The following is a 24,898-nucleotide window of genomic DNA, read 5'->3' on the forward strand; positions in this document are numbered from 1 at the left end:
CAAAAGCATCAATTCTTCAGCAGTCAGCTTTATTTATAGTCCAACTCTCACATCTATACATGACTACTGTAAAAACCATAGCTTTGACTAGATGGACTTTTGTTGGCAAAGTAATATCTTTGCTTTTTAATATGCTGTCTAGGTTGGTCATAAATTTCCTTCCAAGGAGTAAGCATCTTTTATTTCATGGCTGTAGTCACCATCTGCAATGATTTTGGAACACCCCCCCATCACCACCAAAATAAAGCCTGTCACTGTTTCCACTGTTTCCCCATCTATTTGCCATGAAGTGATTGGACCAGATGTCATGATCTTACTTTTCTGAATGTTGAGCTTTAAGCCAACTTTTTCATTCTCCTCTTTCACTTTCATCAAGACGCTCTTTAGTTCTTCTTCACCTTCTACCATGAGGGTGGTGTCATCTGCATATCTGAGGTTATTGATATTTCTCCCTGCAATCTTGATTCCAGCTTGTATTTCATCCATTCTAGCATTTCTCATGATATACTCTGCATAAATAAGCAGGGTGACAATGTACAGCCTTGATATACTCTTTTCTTGATCTGGAGGTAGTCTGTTGTTCCATGTCCAGTTCTAACTGTTGCTTCCTGACCTGCATACATATTTCTCAGGAGGCAGGTGAGGTGGCCTGGTATTCACTTCTCTTTAAGAATTTTCCACAGTTTGTTGTGATCCAACAGTCAAAAGGCTATGGCATAGTCGATAAAGTAGAAGTAGATGTTTTTCTGCAACTCTCTTGCTATTTCAATGATCTAACAGATGTTGACAATTTGATATCTGGTTCCTTTGCCTTTTCTAAAACCAGCTTGGACATCTGGAAGTTCACAGTTAACATACTATTGAGGCCTGGCTTAGAGAATTTTGAGCATTACTTTACTAGCGTGTGAAATGAGTGGAATGTGCGGTAGTTTGAGCACTCTTTGACATTGCCTTTCTTTGGGACTGGAATGAAAATTGACCTTTTCCAGTCCTGTGGCCACTGCTGAGCTTTCCAGATTTGCTGGCATATTGAGTGCAGCACTTTCACAGCATCATCGTTCAGGATTTGAAATAGCTCAACTGGAATTCCATCACCTCCACTAGCTTTGTTTGTAGTGATGCTTTCTAAGGCCCACTTGACTCCACATTCCAAGATGTCTGGCTCTAGGTGAGTGATCACACCATCATGATTATCTGGGTCATGAAGATCTTTTTTGTACAGTTCTGTGTATTCTTGCCACTTCTTCTTAATATCTTCTGCTTCTGTTAGATCCATACAATTTCTGTCCTTTATTGTGCCCATCTTTGCATGAAATGTTCCCTTGGTATCTCTAATTTTCTTGACGAGATCTCTAGTCTTTCCCATTCTATTGTTTTCCTCTATTTCTTTGCATTGATCACTGAGGCAGGCTTTCTTATCTCTCCTTGTTATTCTTTCGAACTCTGCATTCAAATGGGTATATCTTTCCTTTTCTCCTTTGACTTTCACTTCTCTTGTTTTCACAGCTATTTGTAAGGCCTCCTCAGACAAACATTTTACCTTTTTGCATGTCTTTTTCTTCAGAATGGTCTTGATCATTGCCTCCTGTACAGTGTCACAAACCTCCGTCCATAGTTCTTCAGGTACTCTGTCTATCAGATCTAATCTCTTGAATCTATTTGTCACTTCCACTATATAGTCATAAGGGATTTGATTTAGGTCATACCTGAATGGTCTAGTGGTTTTCCTACTTTCTTCAATTTAAGTCTGAATTTGGCAATAAGGAGTTCATGATCTGAGCCACAGTCAGCTCCTGGTCTTGTTTTTGCTGACTGTATAAAGCTTCTCCATCTTTGGCTGCAAATAATATAGTCAATCTGATTCCAGTGTTGACTATCTGGTGATGTCCGTGTGTAGAATCTTCTCTTGTGTTGTTGGAAGAGGGTGTTTGCTATGACCAATGCATTCTCTTGGCAAAACTCTATTAGCCTTTGCCATGCTTCATTCTGTACTCCAAGACCAAATTTGCCTGTTATTCCAGGGATCTCTTGACTTCCTACTTTTGCATCACAGAGAAAGGAATCTGGTTAAAGTTACATGAAACCCAGCAATATTCTACCTACTAGAAACATTTAAAAAGCAAAATAACTCAAAAATGGGGCAAAGTACACAAAGTACACAAACTGAAGACAGTTTCTAGAAGCTGAAAAATGCCCTCAGACACAGCCAGCAAGAGGGAAGGATCTTCAGTCTTTCAGCCTCAAGGAATTGAACTCTGCCAACAACTTAATGACCTTGGAAGAAGATCCTGAATCTCAAGTGAGATGGAAGTTCATACTGACACCTTGATTCTAGCCATGTGAGACCCTAAGCACTGCCTGACCTTGACCAGCAGAAAATGTGAAATAATAAATGGGTGTTTATTATTATTATTACGTTTGTGGTAACTTGTTACACAGCAATTGAAAATTAAAATGATCTAAATTGATGGGAGAAATATCAATAACCTCAGATACGCACCCTTATGACACCACCTTTATGGCAGAAAGTGAAGAAGAACTAAAGAGCTTCTTGATGAAAGTCAAAGAGGAGAGGGAAAAAGTTGGCTTAAAGCTCAACATTCAGAAGACTAAGATCATGGCATCCGGTCCCATGACTTCATGGCAAATAGATGGGGAAACAGTGGAAACAGTGGCTGACTATTTTTCTGGGCTCCAAAATCACTGCAGATGGTGATTGCAGCCATGAAATTAAAAGATGCTTACTCCTTGGAAAGTTATGACCAATCTAGACAGCATATTCAAAAGCAGAGACATTACTTTGTCAACAAAAGTCCGTCTAGTCAAGGCTGTGGTTTTTCCAGTGGTCACGTATGGATATGAGAGTTGGACTATAAAGAAAGCTGAGCACTGAAGAACTGATGCTTTTGGACTGTGGTGTTGGAGAAGAGTCTTGAGAGTCTCTTGGACTGCAAGGAGATCCAACCAGTCCATCCTAAAGGAGATCAGTCCTGGGTGTTCATTGGGAGGACTGATGTTGAAGCTGAAACTCCAATACTGTGGCCACCTGATGCAAAGAGCTGACTCATTTGAGAAGACCCTGATGCTGGGAAAGATTGAGGGCAGGAAGAGAAAGGGACGACAGAGGATGAGATGGTTGCATCGCATCACTGACTCAATGGACATGGGTTTGGGTGGACTCTGGGAGTTGGTGATGGACAGGGAAGCTTGGCGTGCTGCAGTTCATGGGGTCACAAAGAGTCGGACACAACTGAGCAACTGAACTGAACTGAAATACCATATAACATAGTAGTATCAAAATTTATAAAGCAAAACAAAGCTCTAGGAACACATACTGGTTTATGTACTAATACAAAATACTCTTTTACAGCATTAGTAGCAGAAGGCTTTAAGTCACCTCTGTCGGCATGTCCTCAAGGATTATTAAAGCAAGTAAGAATTTAGGCTATGTTGAAGACAAAGGTAAGTGTGTATATACGTGTGTGGACGAGAGAGAGAAACTTCATTCTCTAGCCCTGAATGCAAAGAATGTATCTTTTTTTCCCTAGTGCCCACAAAAAGGAATACTCATAAAAGATAACCATATGTTAAGCTAGAAATTTCTGTATAAATTCCAAAATGTAGAAACAGCAGAAATATTCTCTGATCACAATGCAAAAAAAAAAAAAAAAGTTAGTAATAAATTTAGGAAACAAAAAGTTCCTATCATTTGCCATATAAGATATTCTATTTAAACAACTCTTAGGTTAAAGAGAAATTAATACAGAAGTTACAGAGTCTTGATAGCCCTACATATTAGAATCTATAACATACAGCTGAAAGAGCATGCAGAGAAAAATCCAAAGCTTTACATACTTAGAATTATAAACTAGGAAGTATGGAAATAATTGAATCAAGAATCCACAAGAAGTTAGAAAAAGAACCTCACAGTAAATCCAAGGAAGATGGAGGAAAGAAGGCATACATAAAGATGAAGCTGCATCCTTGAATTTGATAAAGGAAAAACAGTACAACTAGTGAATAAACTCAAAATCTGATACTTTCTGATAAGAAGAACACTTCACTTCTGTGATATTTTCCAAAAAAGAAAAAAAACCTATATCTCCAATGAAATGTTGATAAAATATCAGATAAATGCAAACTTGAGGGGCATTCCAAAACATCTGACCAGGTACCTTCCAAAATAGTCAAATTCATGAACAAGGAAAGATTACAAAATAATCACAAAATAGAGGAAATGAAGGAGAAATAACTATTAAATGCAATGTGGGATCCTGAATTGAATCCTGGAACAGGAAAAGGACTTTAGTAGACAAAGTCTACAGTTTAGTTAATAAAGTTGTACTTTTATTAACTTTTCAGTTTTTACAGATGTGCCATGGTTATGTAAGATGATAACATTAGGGGAAATAAGGTGAGGGGTACATGAAAACTCTATGCTATTTTTTTTTCTTTCCAATATTTATTATTTATTGTCTTCATACACTCGCTAGGGCTCTTAGGTTAATATTGCATAGAAATAGAAAGGGCAGACATCTTGATTTTATTGACCTTAAAAATATATATATTCAGCTTTTTAAGTATAAAGTTTAAATTTAATTAGTTCTTTTCCTATCTTCTTCTTTTTTTTTTCATTTTTTTAAATTTAATTTTATTTTTAAACTTTACATAATTGTATTAGTTTTGCCAAATATCAAAATGAATCCGCCACAGGTATACATGTGTTCCCCATCCTGAACCCTCCTCCCTCCTCCCTCCCCATACCATCCCTCTGGGTCGTCTCAGTGCACTAGCCCCAAGCATCCAGTATCGTGCATCGAACCTGGACTGGCATCTCGTTTCATACATGATATTTTACATGTTTCAATGCCATTCTCCCAGATCTTCCCACCCTCTCCCTCTCCCACAGAGTCCATAAGACTGTTCTATACATCACTGTCTCTTTTACTGTCTCGTACACAGGGTTATTGTTACCCTCTTTCTAAATTCCATATATATGCATTAGTATACTGTATTGGTGTTTTTCCTTCTGGCTTACTTCACTCTGTATAATAGGCTCCAGTTTCATCCACCTCATTAGAACTGATTCAAATGTATTCTTTTTAATGGCTGAGTAATACTCTATTGTGTATATGTACCACAGCTTTCTTTATCCATTCATCTGCTGATGGACATCTAGGTTGCTTCCATGTCCTGGCTATTATAAACAGTGCTGCGATGAACATTGGGGTACACGTGTCTCTTTCCCTTCTGGTTTCCTCAGTGTGTATGCCCAGCAGTGGGATTGCTGGATCATAGGGCAGTTCTATTTCCAGTTTTTTAAGGAATCTCCACACTGTTCTCCATAGTGGCTGTACTAGTTTGCATTCCTACCAACAGTGTAAGAGGGTTCCCTTTTCTCCACACCCTCTCCAGCATTTATTGTTTGTAGACTTTTGGATCGCAGCCATTCTGACTGGTGTGAAATGGTACCTCATAGTGGTTTTGATTTGCATTTCTCTGATAATGAGTGATGTTGAGCATCTTTTCATGTGTTTGTTAGCCATCTGTGTGTCTTCTTTGGAGAAATGTCTATTTAGTTCTTTGGCCCATTTTTTGATTGGGTCATTTATTTTTCTGGAGTTGAGCTGTAGGAGTTGCTTGTATATTTTTGAGATTAGTTGTTTGTCCGTTGCTTCATTTGCTATTATTTTCTCCCATTCTGAAGGCTGTCTTTTCACCTTGCTAATAGTTTCCTTTGATGTGCAGAAGCTTTTAAGGTTAATTAGGTCCCATTTGTTTATTTTTGCTTTTATTTCCAATATTCTGGGAGGTGGGTCATAGAGGATCCTGCTGTGATGTATGTCAGAGAGTGTTTTGCCTATGTTCTCCTCTAGGAGTTTTATAGTTTCTGGTCTTACATTTAGATCTTTAATCCATTTTGAGTTTATTTTTATGCTATTTTTTCAACTTTTCTGTAAATCTAAAATTATTCTAAAATAAAGACATTATTTTTTAAAAAGAAGCACAGAAGACCTAGAACATTTAAATAGAACAATTAGAAGAAATGAAAGTAATGATCAAAGGGCTACCCCCTTAAACAAGCAAACAAAACATACCATGTTCTAAAAGTTTTATTAGAGTATTTACCAAACACTTCAGTCATCCATAACTTCAATGCTAGTTAAATCATTCTGATATAGACACATTTAAAAGGCACTCGTGTACTTTCCCATGAGATAAAGAATTAAAAGATACTACAGTCTTTTTCTTTCCAATTTTAATATACTTATTTCTTTCTATTTTTCAATAATACTGGATGGAATGTCCAGAAATGGCAAATGATAGTAGTAATAATGGTCATCTTTGTCTTGTTCTTTAATTGAGAATGCTTCTAATTATCTCTCTATTACACCTGGCTCTGGCTTTTGTGTTTATATGTCACTTTAAGAGAATGACACACATCTATTTTATTAAGGAATTGTTATCAAGAATTGATTTAAAATTTTATCAGAATTTTGCCTTAATAAAAATTATCATGTAATTTTTTAATAATTAAAGTCGAGAATTATATTTTATGTTCTCTTTAATATCACCATTCTTGTGTGTTTGAAATAAATACCACTTGATTATACTTTTAATATGGCTCTTTGGCTAATCTTTAGTTAAGAGTTCAGTAAAATTTGTGATGAATTTGTGTGAAGTTTTCCTGTGTGTGTGTGTGTGTGTCTTCATGCACTATCTTTATTGGGCTTTGCCATTAAGGTTATACAAAGCTTTAGATTTGGGGATATGTTCCAACAGGTGGTAAGAGTTCATTCTCTCTCTCTTTAAAATTAATTTATTTATTTTAATTGGAGGCTAATTACTTTACATTATTGTAGTGGTTTTTACCATACATTGACAAATACATTTTAATGAGTCTCTCTCTTCTCTTTGACTAGTAAGTAATCTCCACGTTCTACAGTCCAGTGTCAAGTGGCACCGTGTGGTAAGTGATATTTCATGAGTATATTCATGTAACTGAAATCTCTTGAGGGGGAAACAAACAATACAGTTGTGTGGGTAGATGGAAGAGAAAAGGGCAGTTTGGTTGAAAACTGTTTTTAGCATTTTCTTGGCAGAGTCCTATTCCTGCTTACCCTTGTGTGCCCCCCAAAACGACCTTCAACACTAGTTCAAAAGGATGAAAGTTTTGACTCATCACACTATTTTTCCCATCCACCTTCACCTCCTGACTGGCCTGCTACAATAGCCCATTATTCTTCTTCATTACTGTGGAAATCCTTCCCAGCAAACTAGGTCGGAAGTGAGTGACCACCAGAAAGAGGACAAGAGGTCATGCTGTGGGCAGACAAAAGAGAAAACTATTTTCCCAGTTCACCACCACAACCTCAGAGAAGCCTCCCTGGTGGCTTAGTGGTAAAGAGTCCGCCTGCCAATGCAGGAGACACGGGTTCGATCCCTGGTCTGGGAAGATCCCACATGCAGCGGAAGACTAAGCCCTTGTGCCGCAACTATTGGGCCGGTGCTCTAGAGCCCAGGAGCGTTAACTACCGAGCCCACGCGCCCCAGAGCCTGTTCTCCCCAACAATGGAGCCACTGCAATGGAAGCCTGCACTCCACAACTAGAGAGTCGCCTCTACTTGCCACAACTAGAGAAAGCTCACACAGCGATGAAGACGCAGGGCAGCCAAAAATAAAATAAATACTATTTTAAATATAAAAATAAAGACAGAGGAGACAAGGAGAGCTGTGAGAGAGAAAACCCCATTATTCACTCCAATAATGGTAAAAATGGCTAACAGCTTTAATAACATCTTAGTTATGCTCCGAGTGCTTCACATGAAAAGCTCATTTAATCCTCACAGCAGTCCTACACAGTAAGTACTTCTATTATCCCTGCTCAGAAAATGAGGACTGAGGCAAGAGGTGTGACCTGCCAGTGGGCCCATAATTTTCAAGTGGTGGAACAGGATACAAATTCATGGAATCTGGTCCCAGAATCACTGGTATCACTACCAAGTTATAATGTGTTGGCCCTAAAACCAAGAATCTTGCCTGCCCTTGGGATCAAGGAAAAAATAATAAGGTTGAAGTTTTTAAATAAACAGGATTCAGTATTAAAAATAATGGTGAATTCATTTTAGTAACCAAAAGAGATGGAAAATTCATGAAATCAGACTTAGAAGTCAATAAGGGAGACAACGAACTCGGAGAGGATCGGATCAGTGAGTAGAGAGGGATAGAGTACAGTAGAAGAATTACAAGAAAAAATAAAAGCATTTCCTGGTCTTCTCAGCTAAAACAGTGTTATTAGCACTTCCATATCGGTGCATTCTATCTCTGCATAGATAGAAGGAAGACGTGGAAATTTTGTCGCTATTTACCCTATCGTGCTGTGCTCTATGTGTGTGCATTACTTTTTAAAATGTTTAAATCAATATAGTGCTTTAAAACTTTACTCAAAAAGATGCTTCTATAGATAATTAAGTTTCATCACTGGCTCAACCTACACATTTGTATCTAAATTTGAAATCTATCTCCTGCTCTTGTAAAGATGCTGTTTCCTATGTATGTCTGTAAATGTGCCTCACAGATCATCAATTTTATCCTACTTTTAATCTTTATTTTACTTTTATGTCATTGGGTTTCTTTTCTTTGTCTCTAAGTCACCCTTAATCCCTTTTATTTCTATGGTGAAGGGGTATCTTAATAAAATAAATTAGTATAGAGCAATCTTACTGTGAGAATTTGAAACTGTTTTGTTGTTAGCTGTTGTTGTTCAGTCAGCTGTTTTACTGATTCCTGCTATGTCTCCAGAGATAAACTGGTGATCTAGTAAGACAGTTGCTAAACTCGTAAAGTAAGAATATGGTCCTAAGAAGGTTAAAATTGCACTGTAATTTCAGTTCTTAATGTTTTTCAGAAGCAGTGTCCATATTTCACTTAGGTCCAAAAACCAAATTATATTTAAGAGAATGACATAGACTTATGTTGGAAATAGATGTATATAGACAGAGAGTTCCAGAAAAACATCTATTTCTGCTTTATTGACTATGCCAAAGCCTTTGACTGTGTGGATCACAATAAACTGTGGAAAATTCTGAAAGAGATGGGAATACCAGACCACCTGACCTGCCTCTTGAGAAACCTGCATGCAGGTCAGGAAGCAACAGTTAGAACTGGACATGGAACAACAGACTGGTTCCAAATAGGAAAAGGAGTATGTCAAAGCTGTATATTGTCACCCTGCTTATTTAACTTATATGCAGAGTACATCATGAGAAATGTTGGACTGGAAGAAGCACAAGCTGGAATGAAGATTACCAGGAGAAATATCAACAACCTCAGATGTACACCCTTATGACACCACCCTTATGGCAGAAAGTGAAGAGGAACTGAAGAGCCTCTTTTCGAAAGTGAAAAAGGAGAGTGAAAAAGTTGGCTTAAAGCTCAACATTCAGGACACTAAGTTCATGGCATCCAGTCCTATCACTTCATGGAAAATAGATGGGGAAACAGTGGAAACAGTGGCTGACTTTATTTATCTGGGCTCTAAAATCACTGCAGATGGTGATTGCAGCCATAAAATTAAAAGACACTTACTCCTTGTAAGGAAGTTATGACCAACCTAGTTAGCATATTCAAAAGCAGAGATATTACTTTGGCAACAAAGGTCTGTCTAGTCAAGGCTATGGTTTTTCCAGTGGTCATGTATGGATGTGAGAGTTGGACTATAAAGAAAGCTGAGTGCCGAAGAATTGATGCTTCTGAACTGTGGTGCTAGAGACGACTCTTGAGAGTCTCTTGGACTTCAAGGAGATCCAACCAGTCCATCCTAAAGGAGATCAGTCCTGGGTGTTCATTGGTAGGACTGATTTTGAAGCTGAAACTCCAATACTTTGGCCACCTCATGCAAAGAGCTGATTCACTTGAAAAGCCCCTGATGCTGGGAAAGATTGAGGGCAGGAGGAGAAGGGTACAACAGAGGATGAGATGGTTGGGTGGCATCACCAACTCAATGGACATGGTTTTGGGTGGACTCTGGGAGTTGGTGATGGACATGGAGGCTTGGCGTGCTGCGGTTCATGGGATCGCAAAGAGTCAGACATGACTGAGCAACTGAACTGAACTGAGACAGGAGATGGTCAAATGATTCATGGGACAAAAATTAAACTTGTTTCATGTAAAGGTCATGGTTTGAGCCTAAACTAAGTTCTTGCTAGAATTCAGGCCCACTTCAGATGGACCACTCCAGATGAGACAGGACTATCAGGATGGAAGAGACTGCAAGAGAAGAACACCTCTTGTGTGAAAATATTATCAAGGTGCATAAGTGTGATTCAAGGACAATGGGCTGGTAGAAGAGTGGGCAGTCTTACTATAGCAGTCCTAGCTGCCAAGTCCTAGAAAGATGAGGCTGCTGTAAAAGAGAGAGAAACAATGAGTAGATAAAATGGTGAGAGTGAATGCAGTCACCTGTGGCTCTTGCTAGAAAGTGAGAGAATCTTTTGTGCAAGGCCAGTTTTCTTTCTCTCTCTTTTAAATTGAAGTATAGTTGACTTTCAAATTATATTACTTCAAACCAGTAACTCAACTCCTTTGTGTTTATTTGAAGAAAACAAAAACACTAATTTGAAAATATATATGACCCCTATGTTCACTGCAGCATTATTTACAGCAGCCAAGATATGGAAGCAACATAAATTTCCATCAACAAATAAATGGATAAAAAATATGTAGTACATATATACAATGGAATATTACTCGGCCATAAAAAGAATGAAATCTTGCCATTTGCATCAACATTAATAGACAGAGGATATTATGCTAAGTAAAATAAGTTACGAGTTCTCTTGATTGTGGGTATCATCCGTCACGGAACTCTACCAGCAAGCACTAGCAGCAGTATCAATGCCTTTGACAGATGGCCGCTTCAGCAGCATCATTTGGCTCCAGCAAAACTGCGTGCTTTCTCAGTCACGTCCAACTCTTTGCAACCCCATGGACTGTACCCTGCCAGCCTCCTCTGTCCATGGAGGCAAAAATACTAGAGTGGGTTGCCATTTCCTGCTCCAGGGGATCTTTCCAACCCAGGGATCAAACTCGCATCTCTTGCATTGGCAAGCGGATCCTTTACAATCAGCAAAAATAGTCAATATTATCTTAGCAAATCACAGCAGTAAAGGAGCTATCACACTTTTAATCTATTACAGATGGCTCAGCTATATATTAATAGCATAGAGCTTTTCTATATCTAATTAAGTGAATCTATCCAGTGGTTCCTCTTATTTACTTATTTACTTTTCAAAACAACTTTGATTTTTTATTTATTTTATTGGAGTATAGTTGATTTACAATGTTGCATTAGTTTCAGATGTACAGGAAAGTAATTACTTACACATACACATTTATCCACTCTTTTTTATATGTATTTTTTCTATATAGGCCATTACAGATCAACTTTTTTGTTTTTGGTCACACTGTGCTGCATGTGAGATCTTAGTTTCCATACCTAGTATCGTGTCCTCTGCAGTGGAAGTGTGGAGTCAACCCCTGGACCACCAGGGAAGTCCCCACTTTCAGAAAAATTTTTAATTGTACTTGTTAAATTTCTCCTAGAATTTCTTTTGGCATTTGATTAGAATTATACTAAATTGCATACCACCCTAATGGCAGAAAACGAAGAGGAACTCAAGAGCCTCTTGATGAAAGTGAAAGAGGAGAGTGAAAAAGTTGGCTTAAAACTCAACATTCAGAAAACTAAGATCATGGCATCCAGTTCCATCACTTCATGGCAAATAGATGGGGGGAAAGATGAAAACAGTGACAGGCTTTCTTTTCTTGTGCTCCAAATCACTCAGGACAGTGACTGCAGCCATGAAATTAAAAGACACTTGCTCTTTGGAAGAAAAGCTATGACAAACCTAGACAGCATATTAAAAAGCAGAAACATCACTTTGCCAACAAAGGTCCATATAGTCAAAGCTATGGTTTTTCCCATAGTCATGTATGGATGTGAGAGCTGGACCATAAAGAAGGCTGAGCACTGAAGTATTGATGATTTCAAACTACAGTGCTGGAGAAGACTCTTAAGAGTTCCTTAGACAGCAAGGAGATCAAAGCAGTTAATTCTAAAGGAAATCAACCCTGAATATACATTGCAAGGACTGATGCTGAAACTGAAGTTCCAATACTTTGGACACTTGATGCAAAGAAGTGACTCACTGGCAAAGACCCTGATGCTGGGAAAGATGGAGGGCAGGAGGAGAAGAGGGTGACAGAGGATGAGATGATTGGATGGCTTCACCAGCTCAATGGACATGAGTTTGAGCAAACTCTGGGAAATAGTGAAGGACAGGGAAGACTGGTGTGCTGCAGCCCACAGGGTCACAAACAGTCACACACGACTTAGCAACTGAACAACAACAACAATAAATACTAAATTTATAGACTAGTTTATGGAGACATCATTTAAATTCTTATCATCAGGAACATGTTTTATTCTCTCATTTACTTGAATCTTCAGTAAAGTTTTTTTCATGTATACCTTAAATATTTCTTAATAATTTATCTAGGTGTATTTTATATACTTATAGTTATTGAGTATACAATATATGATTTGTAAATATTTTCTCCCAGCACATTGACTTTTTTTTCTTTTCCTTAATTGTGTCTTTATGAAAAGCAAAAATGTTTAGTATTGATCAAATCTAATTTTTCTTTTCTTTTGTTGACTGTGTTTTGGGGGCTGTATCTAAGAAAATGCTGCTGAAACGAAAAGTGACAAAGATTTTCTCTTACATTTTCTTCTAAAGATTTTACAGTTGTAGCTCTTACACTTAGATCTAGTCTCTATTTTGAGTTATTTTTGTTTAGGTGTGAGGTAGGAATATAAATTCATCTTTTTTACATATACATATCCATTGTTTCCTTCTTTTATTTTTAACATATAATCTCATAGCATTGTTGCAGCAAAATGTGACCTGCACAATTTCTGTTCTGGGAACTTAGAGATTTGTGTGTGTGTGTGAAGTAGATATATGATCAATTTTAAATGGCTTTTTTTAGTTTTGTAAAAGTAGTATGCTTCCATCTTTTAAATAATGCAATATAGATGAAAATTTTAAAATATAATAATAAAAACAGCTATCATCAATGATGATTCTAGCCATTTCCCTAGGTTGCAAATAATTTTCTTTAAATAATAAAATTGAAGGCATAACTTACATTTTTCTGGTATACAGTATAATCAATGAAAAATCTGATCATGATCTGATTTTGCAGCCTTAGTCATCTGTTTTATTTCTCTGGAAGCCTTTAAGATTTTTCTTCATCTTGGCTAAACTGAAATTTCATAACAATAGTTTTAGGTGCATTTTTTATTCAAGTATGTTAGGCACTTACTCATATGTCAATCTCCAGATTCCAGCCCATTTATCTTTGAGAAACTATCTTGTATTATTTTTTTAAGAATTTATTTATTTATTTCTTGGCTCTGCTGGGTTTTCATTGCTGCACAGGCTTTTCTCTAGTTGCGGCAAGCAGGGGCTACTCTCTAGACATTGGTGTGCAGGCTTCTCATTGGGGGCTTCTCTTGTTGCGGAGCACAGAGTGCAGGGCACATGGGCATTAGAGGTTGCAGCTCCTGGGCTCTAAAATACAAGCTCAGTAGTTGTGAAGCATGTGCTTATGCTCTCTGGCATGTAGGATCTTCCCAGACCAGGGATCGAACTCGTGTCTCCTACGCTGGCAGGCAGATCCTTCACCACTGAGCCATCAGGGAAGCCCCTATCTTGTATTATTGTTTGAACAATTTTCTTCCTCAGGTTTTCTTCATTCTTTCCCCTGAGACTCCTATTAGATATTATACTGTAACATTTTAAGAAATCCCAAGATCTCCTGGCTTTGATCTGAGATGTGTGAAAACATACTGAAGAATCAACTCAGGACACAACCAAAGAGGTTCTCCTTGTGGAGAGACTGAGGTGTGTGTGTTAGTGATTTGGCACATCGAATGTTCACTGACAAGACAATTTCAACAATGCTCTAGAAGGACTATGTGAGGAGAGATTAATGCTTTAGGTATTCATATAGTTAGAATGTAGCTTTTCCATTCTAACTGCTATTGCTAAATGTCTGTCCAAGAGTAACAGTAAAAAGAAATACAGAATTTTTAAAATTCCGTGTATTAACATAATCACTGAGCAAATGCCCTCTATCTTGCCTTCAAGAGTCATCAGACTACTTGCTGGAATGTTATGGTTTTCCATGGGTTACACTGGCTAAGTCAGTGTTACTACTTCCAATTATCATATAACATTCACTGATGAGGATAATAATAAAGGATTTTTCTGCCCATTGAAGATTTATTCATTTAAAGAGGAACTTTTCAACACTAAATAGATAAGCAGTTAGGTAGTATGAGTTACCTAGAACTACTAGTGTTCACAGATGATGTGATTTTTGTCAAAGTGGACAATAAAAGGCATAACAGATGGCAAATTGAAATACTAGATTGACTAGGTAAATCTAAATTGAAATTGTTCCAAAATAAGTGCATGTTCTAGAGAAGTCGCTCAGTTGTGTCCAACTCTTTGGGACCCCATGGACTGTAGCCCAACAGGCTCTTCCATTCATGGGATTTTGCATGCAAGAATACTGGAGTGGGTTGCCATTTCCTTCTCCAGGAGATCTTCCTGATCTGTTCTAGAGGCCTTTCTAAAATGTGGGGATTAGGAAACAATGTCTGTATCACCAACTGGCTAAAACTTATTAATCATTTGGAAAAAAAAATGTGTTCTGCTTACACAGATACCATAGAAGAGATGTAAAGAATGTTTATATTATTACAATAATCCCTATTGACCTAACTCAGAGGTCTAATCTAGGTCTAAATTGGGGATTTATTAGGGGAATGGGTTATAAGGAGCCGTGGGAAAACAAGTAACTAGTAATCCTCATCCTCTTGAACCACTGAAGTTGATGTGAATATGACGGCTTCATCAACTGTTCTGCTCATGCTTTTTTGTATTTATGTACTGATAATACTGTATTACTAGTTCTGATGGTTTATACAATTATATTTTTGAAAAATGAAGGAGGAAGAAACGATTAAGTTTTATCAGCAGAATTCTCTCAAATATTGAAGTGGATATATGAATATATAGGGCTCCAAAGTGGACAATCACCAAAAAGGTTTGGAATGAAGTCGTATTAAGACTTGGACTTAAGTACCGATACTATTGATACTAGGCAGTGATACTGGATATATTAACTGGTTACGATGTCCATGCACACTTGAGCTTGAAAAAGTTTCTCTTTTTGCTGGTCTCAATCAAAGAAAATGGAAATCTTCCCCTTTGGAAGTGAAGGAAGTGAGGGATATTTGGGTCTCTGAAAAGGTTGTCTACTTTTAAAGTCATGCTATAACTTCTGAGATGCCTCAAGAAAGTATACTATAGTGGCCGTCAATAATGAGTTCAACAGAAATGTTCACTGCTCTGTTTGGAGTAGAGAAATAAAAGAAAGCACAAGGGACAGAAATCCAGCTGAGAACAATGAGATAGGAAAAGGTACTATTTAAGGTCTCAGGCAATGGCACCCCACTCCAGTACTCTTGCCTGGAAAATCCCATGGATGGAGGAGCCCAGAAGGCTGGAGTCCATGGAGTCACTGAGGGTCGGACACGACTGAGCGACTTCACTTTCACTTTTCACTTTCCTGCATTGGAGAAGGAAATGGCAACCCACTCCAGTGTTCTTGCCTGGAGAATCCCAGGGATGGGGGAGCCTGGTGGGCTGCCGTCTGTGGGGTCACACAGAGTTGGACACGACTGAAGTGACTTAGCAGCAGCAGCAGCAGGCATAGAATATCAAGTTTCAATGAGTATTACTATGTCACACCAGAATCAATAAGTGACAAGTATTGTCCCCATTATAGATGGTTCTGAAATGGGAACAAATAAAATGGTTTTGTTACAATATCACAGCTTGTTTTTGTTTTGTTTTGAGTGTCTCACTTGTTGACTTTGGTCTTTCTTGTAGAAAGGAAAAGCAATCTTTGACTAGTAGAATTTTTTTCTTTGTTTATTTGTGTATAGCTTCATTTGTGTCTGAAGATAGCTGAGAACCTCAATCTTTGACTAGTAGAATTTTTTTCTTTGTTTATTTGTGTATAGCTTCATTTGTGTCTGAAGATAGCTGAGAACCTCAGATCCAAATATAACACTTGAGCTGAATACTCAGCATGATGACCTGCCAGTCTGGGCATCTACAGAAACCCTCCAGGTCTCCAGTAGTTTTCATGTCTCAAATCTAAAGGATAATTTTCTTGTATGACCTTTATGCAGCATTTGATATTACTACCAGTCACTATGCATCTCTCTTTTTCTACTGCCAACATTCTAATCCTAGTATATTACAATCTCTCTTTTATAACATTCTCTTGGCAACAACTTTATCTCATTCAATCAAGTCTCTACAAAGCAGCCCTGTGGTCTTGTCCCTCCTTCTATTAAATGGCTCCCATTGGCCTTGTGGGCTTCCCTTGTGGCTCAGCTGTAAAGAATCCATCTGCAATGTGGGATACCTGGGTTCGATCCCTGGGTTGGGAAGATGGCCTGGAGAAGGGAAAGGCTACCCACTCCAGTATTCTGGCCTGGAGAATTCCATGGACTGTATAGTCCATGGGGTTGCAAACAGTCAGACACAACTGAGCGACTTTCACTTTTATTGGCCTTAGAGATGAGTACAAGACCTTTTAGAACTAACACCCAAAAAAGATGTCCTTTTCATTATAGGGGACTGGAATGCAAAAGTAGGAAGTCAAGGAACACCTGGGGTAACTGGCAAATTTGGCCTTGGAATACGTAATGAAGCAGGGCAAAGGATAATAGAGCTTTGCCAAGAGAACACACTGGTCATAGCAAACACCCTCTTCCAAAAACACAAGAGAAGACTCTACACATGGACATCACCAGATGGTCAACACCAAAATCAGATTGATTATATTCTTTGCAGCCAAAGATGGATAAGCTCTATACAGTCAGCAAAAACAAGACCGGGAGCTGACTGTGGCTCAGACATGAACTCCTTATTACCAAATTCAGACTTAAATTGAAGAAAGTAGGGAAAACCACTAAACCATTCAGATCAGATCAGATCAGATCAGTTGCTCAGTCGTGTTCGACTCTTTGCAACTCCATGAATCGCAGCACACCAGGCCTCCCTGTCCATCACCAACTCCCGGAGTTCACTGAGACTCACGTCCATTGAGTCAGTGATGCCATCCAGCCATCTCATCCTCTGTCGTCCCCTTCTCCTCCTGTCCCCAATCCCTCCCAGCATCAGAGTCTTTTCCAATGAGTCAACTCTTCACATGAGGTGGCCAAAGTACTGGAGTTTCAGCTTTAGCATCAGTCCTTCCAAAGAAATCCCAGGGCTGATCTCCTTCAGAATGGACTGGTTGGATCTCCGTGCAGTCCAAGGGACTCTCAAGAGTCTTCTCCAACACCGCAGTTCAAAAGCATCAATTCTTCAGTGCTCAGCCTTCTTCACAGTCCAACTCTTACATCCATACATGACCACAGGAAAAACCATAGCCCTGACTAGATGGACCTTTGTTGGCAAAGTAATGTCTCTGCTTTTGAATATGCTATCTAGGTTGGTCATAACTTTCCTTCCAAGGAGTAAGCGTCTTTTAATTTCATGGCTGCAGCCACCATCTGCAGTGATTTTGAAGCCCAGAAAAATAAAGTCTGACACTGTTTCCACTGTTTCCCCATCTATTTCCCATGAAGTGGTGGGACCGGATGCCATGATCTTCCTTTTCTGAATGTTCAGCTTAAGCCAACTTTTTCACCCTGCACTTCCACTTTCATCAAGAGGCTTTTTAGTTCCTCTTCACTTTCTGCCATAAGGGTGGTGTCATCTGCATATCTGAGGTTATTGATATTTCTCCCGGCAATCTTGATTCCAGCTTGTGTTTCTTCCAGTCCATTCAGGTATGACCTAAATCAAATCCCTTATGATTATACTGTGGAAGTGAGAAATAGATTTAAGGGACTAGATCCGATAGATAGAGTGCTTGATGAACTATGGATGGAGGTTCATGACATTGTACAGGAGACAGGGATCAAGACCATCCCCATGGAAAAGAAATGCAAAAAAGCAAAATGGCTGTCTGGGGAGGCCTTACAAATAGCTGTGAAAAGAAGAGAAGTGAAAGTCAAAGGAGAAAAGGAAAGATATAAGTATCTGAATGCAGAGTTCCAAAGAATAGCAAGGAGAGATAAGAAAGCCTTCCTCAGTGATCAGTGCAAAGAAATAGAGGAAAACAACAGAATGGGAAAGACTAGAGATCTCTTCAAGAAAATTAGAGATACAAAGGGGACATTTCATGCAAAGATGGGCTCAATAAAGGACAGAAATTGTATGGACCTAACAGAAGCAGATGGAGAAGGCGATGGCACCCACTCCAGTTCTCTTGCCTGGAAAATCCCATGGGCAAAGGAGCCTGGTAGGCTGTAGTCCATGGGGTCGCTGAGGGTCAGACACGACTGAGTGACTTCATTTTCACTTTTCACTTTCATGCATTGGAAAAGGAAATGGCAACCCACTCTAGTGTTCTTGCCTGGAGAATCCCAGGGACGGGGGAGCCTGGTGGGCTGCCGTCTATGGGGTCGCACAGAGTCAGACACGACTGAAGCGACTTAGCAGCATCAGTAGCAACAGAAGCAGAAGATATTAACAAGAAGTGGCAAGAATACAGAGATGAACTGTAAAAAAAGATCTTCACGACCCATATAATCATGATGGTGTGATCACTCACCTAGAGCCAGACATCCTGGAATGTGAAGTCAAGTGGGCCTTAGGAAGCATCACTACGAACAAAGCTAGTGGAGGTGATGGAATTCCAGTGGAGCTATTTCAAATCCTGAAAGATGATGCTGTGAAAGTGCTGCACTCAATATGCCAGCAAATTTGGAAAACTCAGCAGTGGCCACAGGACTGGAAAAGGTCAGTTTTCATTCCAATCCATAAGAAAGGTAATGCCAAAGAACGCTCAAACTACCACACAATTGCACTCATCTCACACGCTAGTAAAGTAATGCTCAAAATTCTCCAAGCCAGGCCTCAATAGTATGTGAACTGTGAAGTTCCAGATGTTCAAGCTGGTTTTAGAAAAGGCAGAGGAACCAAATATCAAATTGCCAACATCCACTGGATCATGGAAAAAGGAAGAGAGTTCCAGAAAAACATCTATTTCTGCTTGATTGACTATGCCAAAGCCTTTGACTGTGTGGATCACAGCAAACTGTGGAAAATTCTGAAAGAGATGGGAATACCAGACCACCTGACTTGCCTCTTGAGAAACCTATATGCAGGTCAGGAAGCAACAGTTAGAAGTGGACATGGAACAACAGACTGGGTCCAAATAGGAAAAGGAGTACATCAAGGCTGTATATTGTCACCCTGCTTATTTAACTTATATGCAGTGTACATCATGAGAAACGCTGGGCTAGAAGAAGCACAAGCTGGAATCAAGATTGCCGGGAGAAATATCAATAACCTCAGATATGCAGATGACACCACCCTTATGGCAGAAAGTGAAGAGGAACTAAAAAGCCTCTTGATGAAAGTGAAAGTGCAGGGTGAAAAAGTTGGCTTAAAGCTGAACATTCAGAAAACAAAGATCATGGCATCTAGTCCCATCACTTCATGGGAAATAGGTGGGGAAACAGTGGAAACAGTGTCAGACTTATTTTGGGGGGCTTCAAAATCACTGCAGATGGTCACTGCAGCCATGAAATTAAAAGACGCTTACTCCTTGGAAGGAAAGTTATGACCAACCTAGATAGCATATTCAAAAGCAGAGACATTACTTTGCCAACAAAGGTCCATCTAGTCAAGGCTATGGTTTTTCCTGTGGTCATGTATGGATGTGAGAGTTGGACTATAAAGAAAGCTGAGTACCAAAGAATTGATGCTTTTGAACTGTGGTGTTGGAGAAGACTCTTGAGAGTCCCTTGGACTGCAAGGAGATCCAACCAGTCCATTCTAAAGGAGATCAGTCCTGGGTGTTCTTTGGAAGGACTGATGCTAAAGCTGAAACTCCAGTACTTTGGCCACCTCTTATGAAGAGTTGACTCCTTGGAAAAGGCCCTGATGCTGGCAGGGATTGAGGGCAGGAGGGGAAGAGGACGACAGAGGATGAGATGGCTGGAAGGCATCACCAACTCGATGGACATGAGTTCTCCGAGTGTTGGTGATGGACAGGGAGGCCTGGCATGCTGCAGTTCATGGGGTCGCAAAGAGTTGGACACGACTGAGAGACTGAACTGAACTGAACTGAGAGATGAGTACTAAATCCTTTTACTCACAAAAGGGCTCGCAATAGGACCAGCTGCGATCCACCCTTTCTGGCCCCATGACTTACCATTCTCCTTACTTTCTTTGCTCCATCCATATGGTTTCATTTTATGACCTCAATAAAATGGTTCTCAATTCCAGCTTCATATTATTGGGTTGGCCAAAAAGTTCATTTGGGTTTTTGTGCCATCTTATGGAAAAACTCAAACGAACTTTTTGGCCAACCCAATGGAATTGTGTGTGGAGCTTTTAAAATACTGTTGTTAGAGCCACACCTTCGGAGATTTTGAATCACTTTTGTGAGGTGAAGTCTAGGCATTTGTATTTTCAGAAGGGATCCAAGTGATTTTAAGGTTCAGCCAGGGCTGAGAACCACATCTGTAATGCAACAAATACTTTCTCAAGTCATCTTTAGGCCCTAGTGTTTCTCTGTTTGAAAAACTCTTCCTCTGCTCTCCTGACCCCTATAAGTCTCTAAACTTAAGTCTAAAACTTCTTCAGAAAACAAATGTTCCTTGATATCCTCTGCTAGATTAGCTTCCCATAGAAGTCCCTGTAATTCCTCTTTTGATCATGTACCAATTTCCTTTGTTTCAAGTTTACTTACCCACGAGATTATAGGCAAATACTATCTGTCTTGCCCCCTGCTCTAGTCCCACCACTTAACACAGTGCCTAGTACATGGTAGATACTAAATAACTGTCTGATGGTCAACTGAAAATATCTGCATCCTGGGAATGCAGTCTTACAGTAATATTAAAGAACTATTCAGTTCTCTATTTTTCCATAGCAAGATGCTTGGTCGAAAGGGAAGATTTGTAAGAATGGCAAAGGCTTTTTGATGAGGGGAGTGTGTATTTGGGGTCCTATCACAAGTCAAGCTATTAATATGTTGACACTAAAACCCTAAAATGTCTGGAGAATCGGTGAAGTATGACTTCTAGTAGGGTGCAGAGATGAGAGTCCCACACCTCTCTGGAAAATAGCTTTCTAAGGAAAGACAGTGGAGGCACAAAACTAGTTTAAATAGAATGAGTTTTTAAAAGGAGGGGGGCAGTTCTATGTAATATAACAGCATAGTAAATTTCTCTCAGGAATTTGTCCCACCAATCTCCCCCAGAGTTAAAGTCTGAAATGAATGTAAGAACAAGTGAAAACTGAAAAAACTACAATACTGAGAGTGCACAGTGTAGTTACACTGGTTCTGGTGCTTTTTGCAGTAGTGAAAAATAATTTAACTGGATTGGGGAGTTGTTGTTTTAGTCACTAAGTTGTATCTGACTCTTTGTGACCCCATGGACTGTAGCCCACCAGGCTCCTCTGTCCAAGGGATTTCCCAGGCAAGAACAATGGAGTGGGTTGCATTTCCTTCTCTCTGCTTTGCAGGTGGATTCTTTACCTCTGAGCCACCTGGGTAGGGGGTGAATTTATTCTGGTGTAGCCTTCGGCTCTCTTAGTATCTGGTCTTGGCAGGGTTGGTAGGGACACAAGAGCATCAGCAACAGTATCACTACCTTCCCTGTGGCACCAGCACAAAACGAAGAGGTAAGGACATTGAATATTCATACCTCAGTTCACATGCCCCATTTCCCTGAACTTTTCACATTTTGCTGTTGTCAGAGAAAGGAGATGTTCTAGTGAGGTAGAGATGAAGGAAAAGGTATAGACTCACATACTATTCTAGAAGACCAGTCCATGGCTCCCTTTGAACATTCCCAGGAGAGTTTGTGAATTACCAGAGGGGAGTTCAAATTCCCTCAGGATAATGATTATTATGATAATACCCTGGCTAAGGTGGCATAAGACACACGTGATATGTATGTGATTTGAAACATCTGAGATTCAAGAAACTAGCCAAGTTGGCACAACTCCAATTTTTCTGGCCAAGAATGACAAGTGATACTGAACAAAGATGTCAATGATATAAGATATATATAAAAAGCAGATGGCTAGCTTAGAGAAGAAAACCAAAATAATAAATATGGAAGCTTAAGGCCCATAAAACTAGCCCTAAAATCCAGTGTTATGAAATATATTACGAAGTATACATTTCCAGGATTGTGACCATTTTGTCAATTTTTATGGGTTTCCAATGAAGAGTCATAGTGATTAAGGAGTAATTGAAAATGATATAAAAGAGAACTTATCCATATAATAGAAGTTAAAGCTATAATGATAAATGTATCTCCCCAGAGGAAGCACTGAAGAATTTCTGCGAACACTGGTGAACATGTTATATATTCTGAAAAACAAAAAGCCTAATTGGGAAAAGTAGAAATTCCTAGCTAAATTCTATAACTTCCTATACTGACACCACTGGAGAATCAGTTTGTATATGTTCAGTTCAGTTCAGTTCAGTCGCTCAGTCGTGTCCGACTCTTTGTGACCCCATGAATCCCAGCATGCCAGGCCTCCCTGTTCATCACCAACTCCCAGAGTTCACTCAAACTCACATCCATTGAGTCAGCGATGCCATCCAGCTATCTCATCCTCTGTCGTCCCCTTCTCCTCCTGCCCCCAATCCCTCCCAGCATCAGAGTCTTTTCCAATGAGTCAACTCTTCGCATGAGGTGGCCAAAGTACTGGAGTTTCAGCTTTAGCATCAGTCCTTCCAAAGAAATCCCAGGGCTGATCTCCTTCAGAATGGACTGGTTGGATAGGTATATGTTAGACAATCCTTATTGCTTATCAGTGTGTACACTGGCTTTTGGAATTAGGTAAGCATTATCAGTATATATAGCCCAGATGAAAGCACGCTGATAACAAGGAAGGAGTATTGTGAATCAGTGAATCCACAAATGATATACTAAAATAATATGAGCAGAACAATAAGATGGTGCTAGAGTTGTGGTAACAAATCTGGCTCCATGAAAAAGAGAGATGCTAGTTAACAGGAGAAGCAGAGGTCCACATTATTATAGATCAACTTAACAATGATTATTACTGCACAAGCAAGCAGGAGGATTAAAAAGGGCTTCTCAATTCTGGCTGTACATCAAAACTTCCTTGAAGCTTTTTTTTTTTTTTAATGTTGATGCCAGGTCTTGAATACAGACTAATTATATCCAAATTTCTGAAGGTGTGGTCCAGTATTCAAATCAGTATTTTTTAACCCCTTAATGTACTGTGAGAGTTGGCCTGTGAAGAAAGCTGAGCACTGAAGAATTGATGCTTTTGAACTGTGGTGTTGGAGAAGACTCTTGAGAGTCCCTTGGACTTCAAGGAGATCCAACCAGTCCATCCTAAAGGAGATCAGTGCTGGGCGTTCATTGGAAGGACTGATGCTGAAGCTGAAACTCCAATACTTTGGCCACCTGATGCGAAGAGTTGATTCGTTGGAAAAGACCCTGATGCCCGGAGGGATTGGGGGCAGGAGGAGAAAGGGACGACAGAGGATGAGATGGTTGGATGGCATCACCGACTCGATGGACGTGAGTTTGGGTGGACTCTGGGAGTTGATGATGGACAGGGAGGCCTGGCGTGCTGCAATTCATGGGGTCGCAAAGAGTCGGACACAACTGAGTGACTGAACTGAATGTACTGCCAGTGTTGAGATCCAGTGACTGAGATTTAAAGTGTCATATATTAATTTCCAAGGACTCATGCTCAGTTAGAATGTATTTTATAAGAAAATCTGCCACTGAGACAATACCGCCAGAGGATCATTACTCATATCAGACAAAATGTTCAGTTAGTCATTGTCGAGAAATACAACTTGTGGATCTCTGGGCAAATCAAATGAAAGTGGTGACGAGGACAAAAATGTCTTTCCAAAATAAACGAATTACCATTATACTTCCATGTTACAATGAGAGCTGTCTGCCATACAGAAGGTTCCATGCTCTCTAAGTAAGAATGTGCAAAATGTTAATATGTAGCATAGCAAAGACCTATTCTCTCAAGATTAAGTAAAATCATATTTGATGTTGTTAGGAATCAATACTAAATATGAATATAAATATTTTAGAGAAAAGAAAATAAGTCCTCTGCACCACTCAGTCTGAGCACAGCACAAAGAAGAGGTGTTAGACAACAATCAATATGATTCCCAGAAAGGTCATGGCAGGATGCTTATCTCTAGTGGGAAGATGCTATTTTCTAGTTAAGATCCCCAATCAGGAAGTTTCTATGACTATTTCAGTTAGTTTGGGCTGGTTTAATACGAGACCAGAAAATGGATGGGCTTCCCAGGGGGCTCAGTGGTAAAGAATCTGCCTGCCAAGCAGTAGATGTGGGTTTGATCCCTGGGTCGGGAAGATCCCCTGGAGGGGGAAATGGCAACCACTCCAGTATTCTACACCCACTTCAGTGTTCTAGGAAAATCCCATGGACAGAGGAGCCCGGAGGGCTACAGTCCATGGGATTGCAAAAGAATTGGACATGACTAAGCACTAAACAACAACAGGAGAATGAACGGTTTAAACAACAGAAATGTATTTCTCACAATTCTGGATGCTGTGAAGTCCAAGACCAAAAAATGGCAGATTCAGTATCTGCTGGGATTCCTCTTCCTGGTTTTCAGACAGCCATCCTTTCCTTGTATC

At 39.4% G+C, this 24,898-nt stretch overlaps 1 protein-coding gene across 3 annotated transcripts in view; it reads left to right on the plus strand.

Moving 5' to 3' along the window:
* The first annotated feature begins 1,675 nt into the window (after positions 1-1,675).
* The window catches only part of MROH9 (maestro heat like repeat family member 9), a 145,425-nt gene continuing 122,202 nt past the window's right edge, over positions 1,676-24,898 (plus strand). For all 3 annotated transcript variants that reach the window (XR_009729921.1, XM_061382585.1, XM_061382584.1), the window contains exons 1-2: positions 1,676-3,462; positions 6,924-6,970. Coding sequence is in view for 2 of the 3 variants with exons in the window: in XM_061382585.1 (XP_061238569.1) it covers positions 3,408-3,462; positions 6,924-6,970 (102 nt within the window). In the remaining variant the exon portion in view is untranslated. The remainder of the gene's footprint in view (positions 3,463-6,923; positions 6,971-24,898) is intronic.

This window comes from Bos javanicus, chromosome 16 (assembly GCF_032452875.1).
Source record: "Bos javanicus breed banteng chromosome 16, ARS-OSU_banteng_1.0, whole genome shotgun sequence".
In the NCBI taxonomy this organism is placed as follows: domain Eukaryota; kingdom Metazoa; phylum Chordata; class Mammalia; order Artiodactyla; family Bovidae; genus Bos; species Bos javanicus.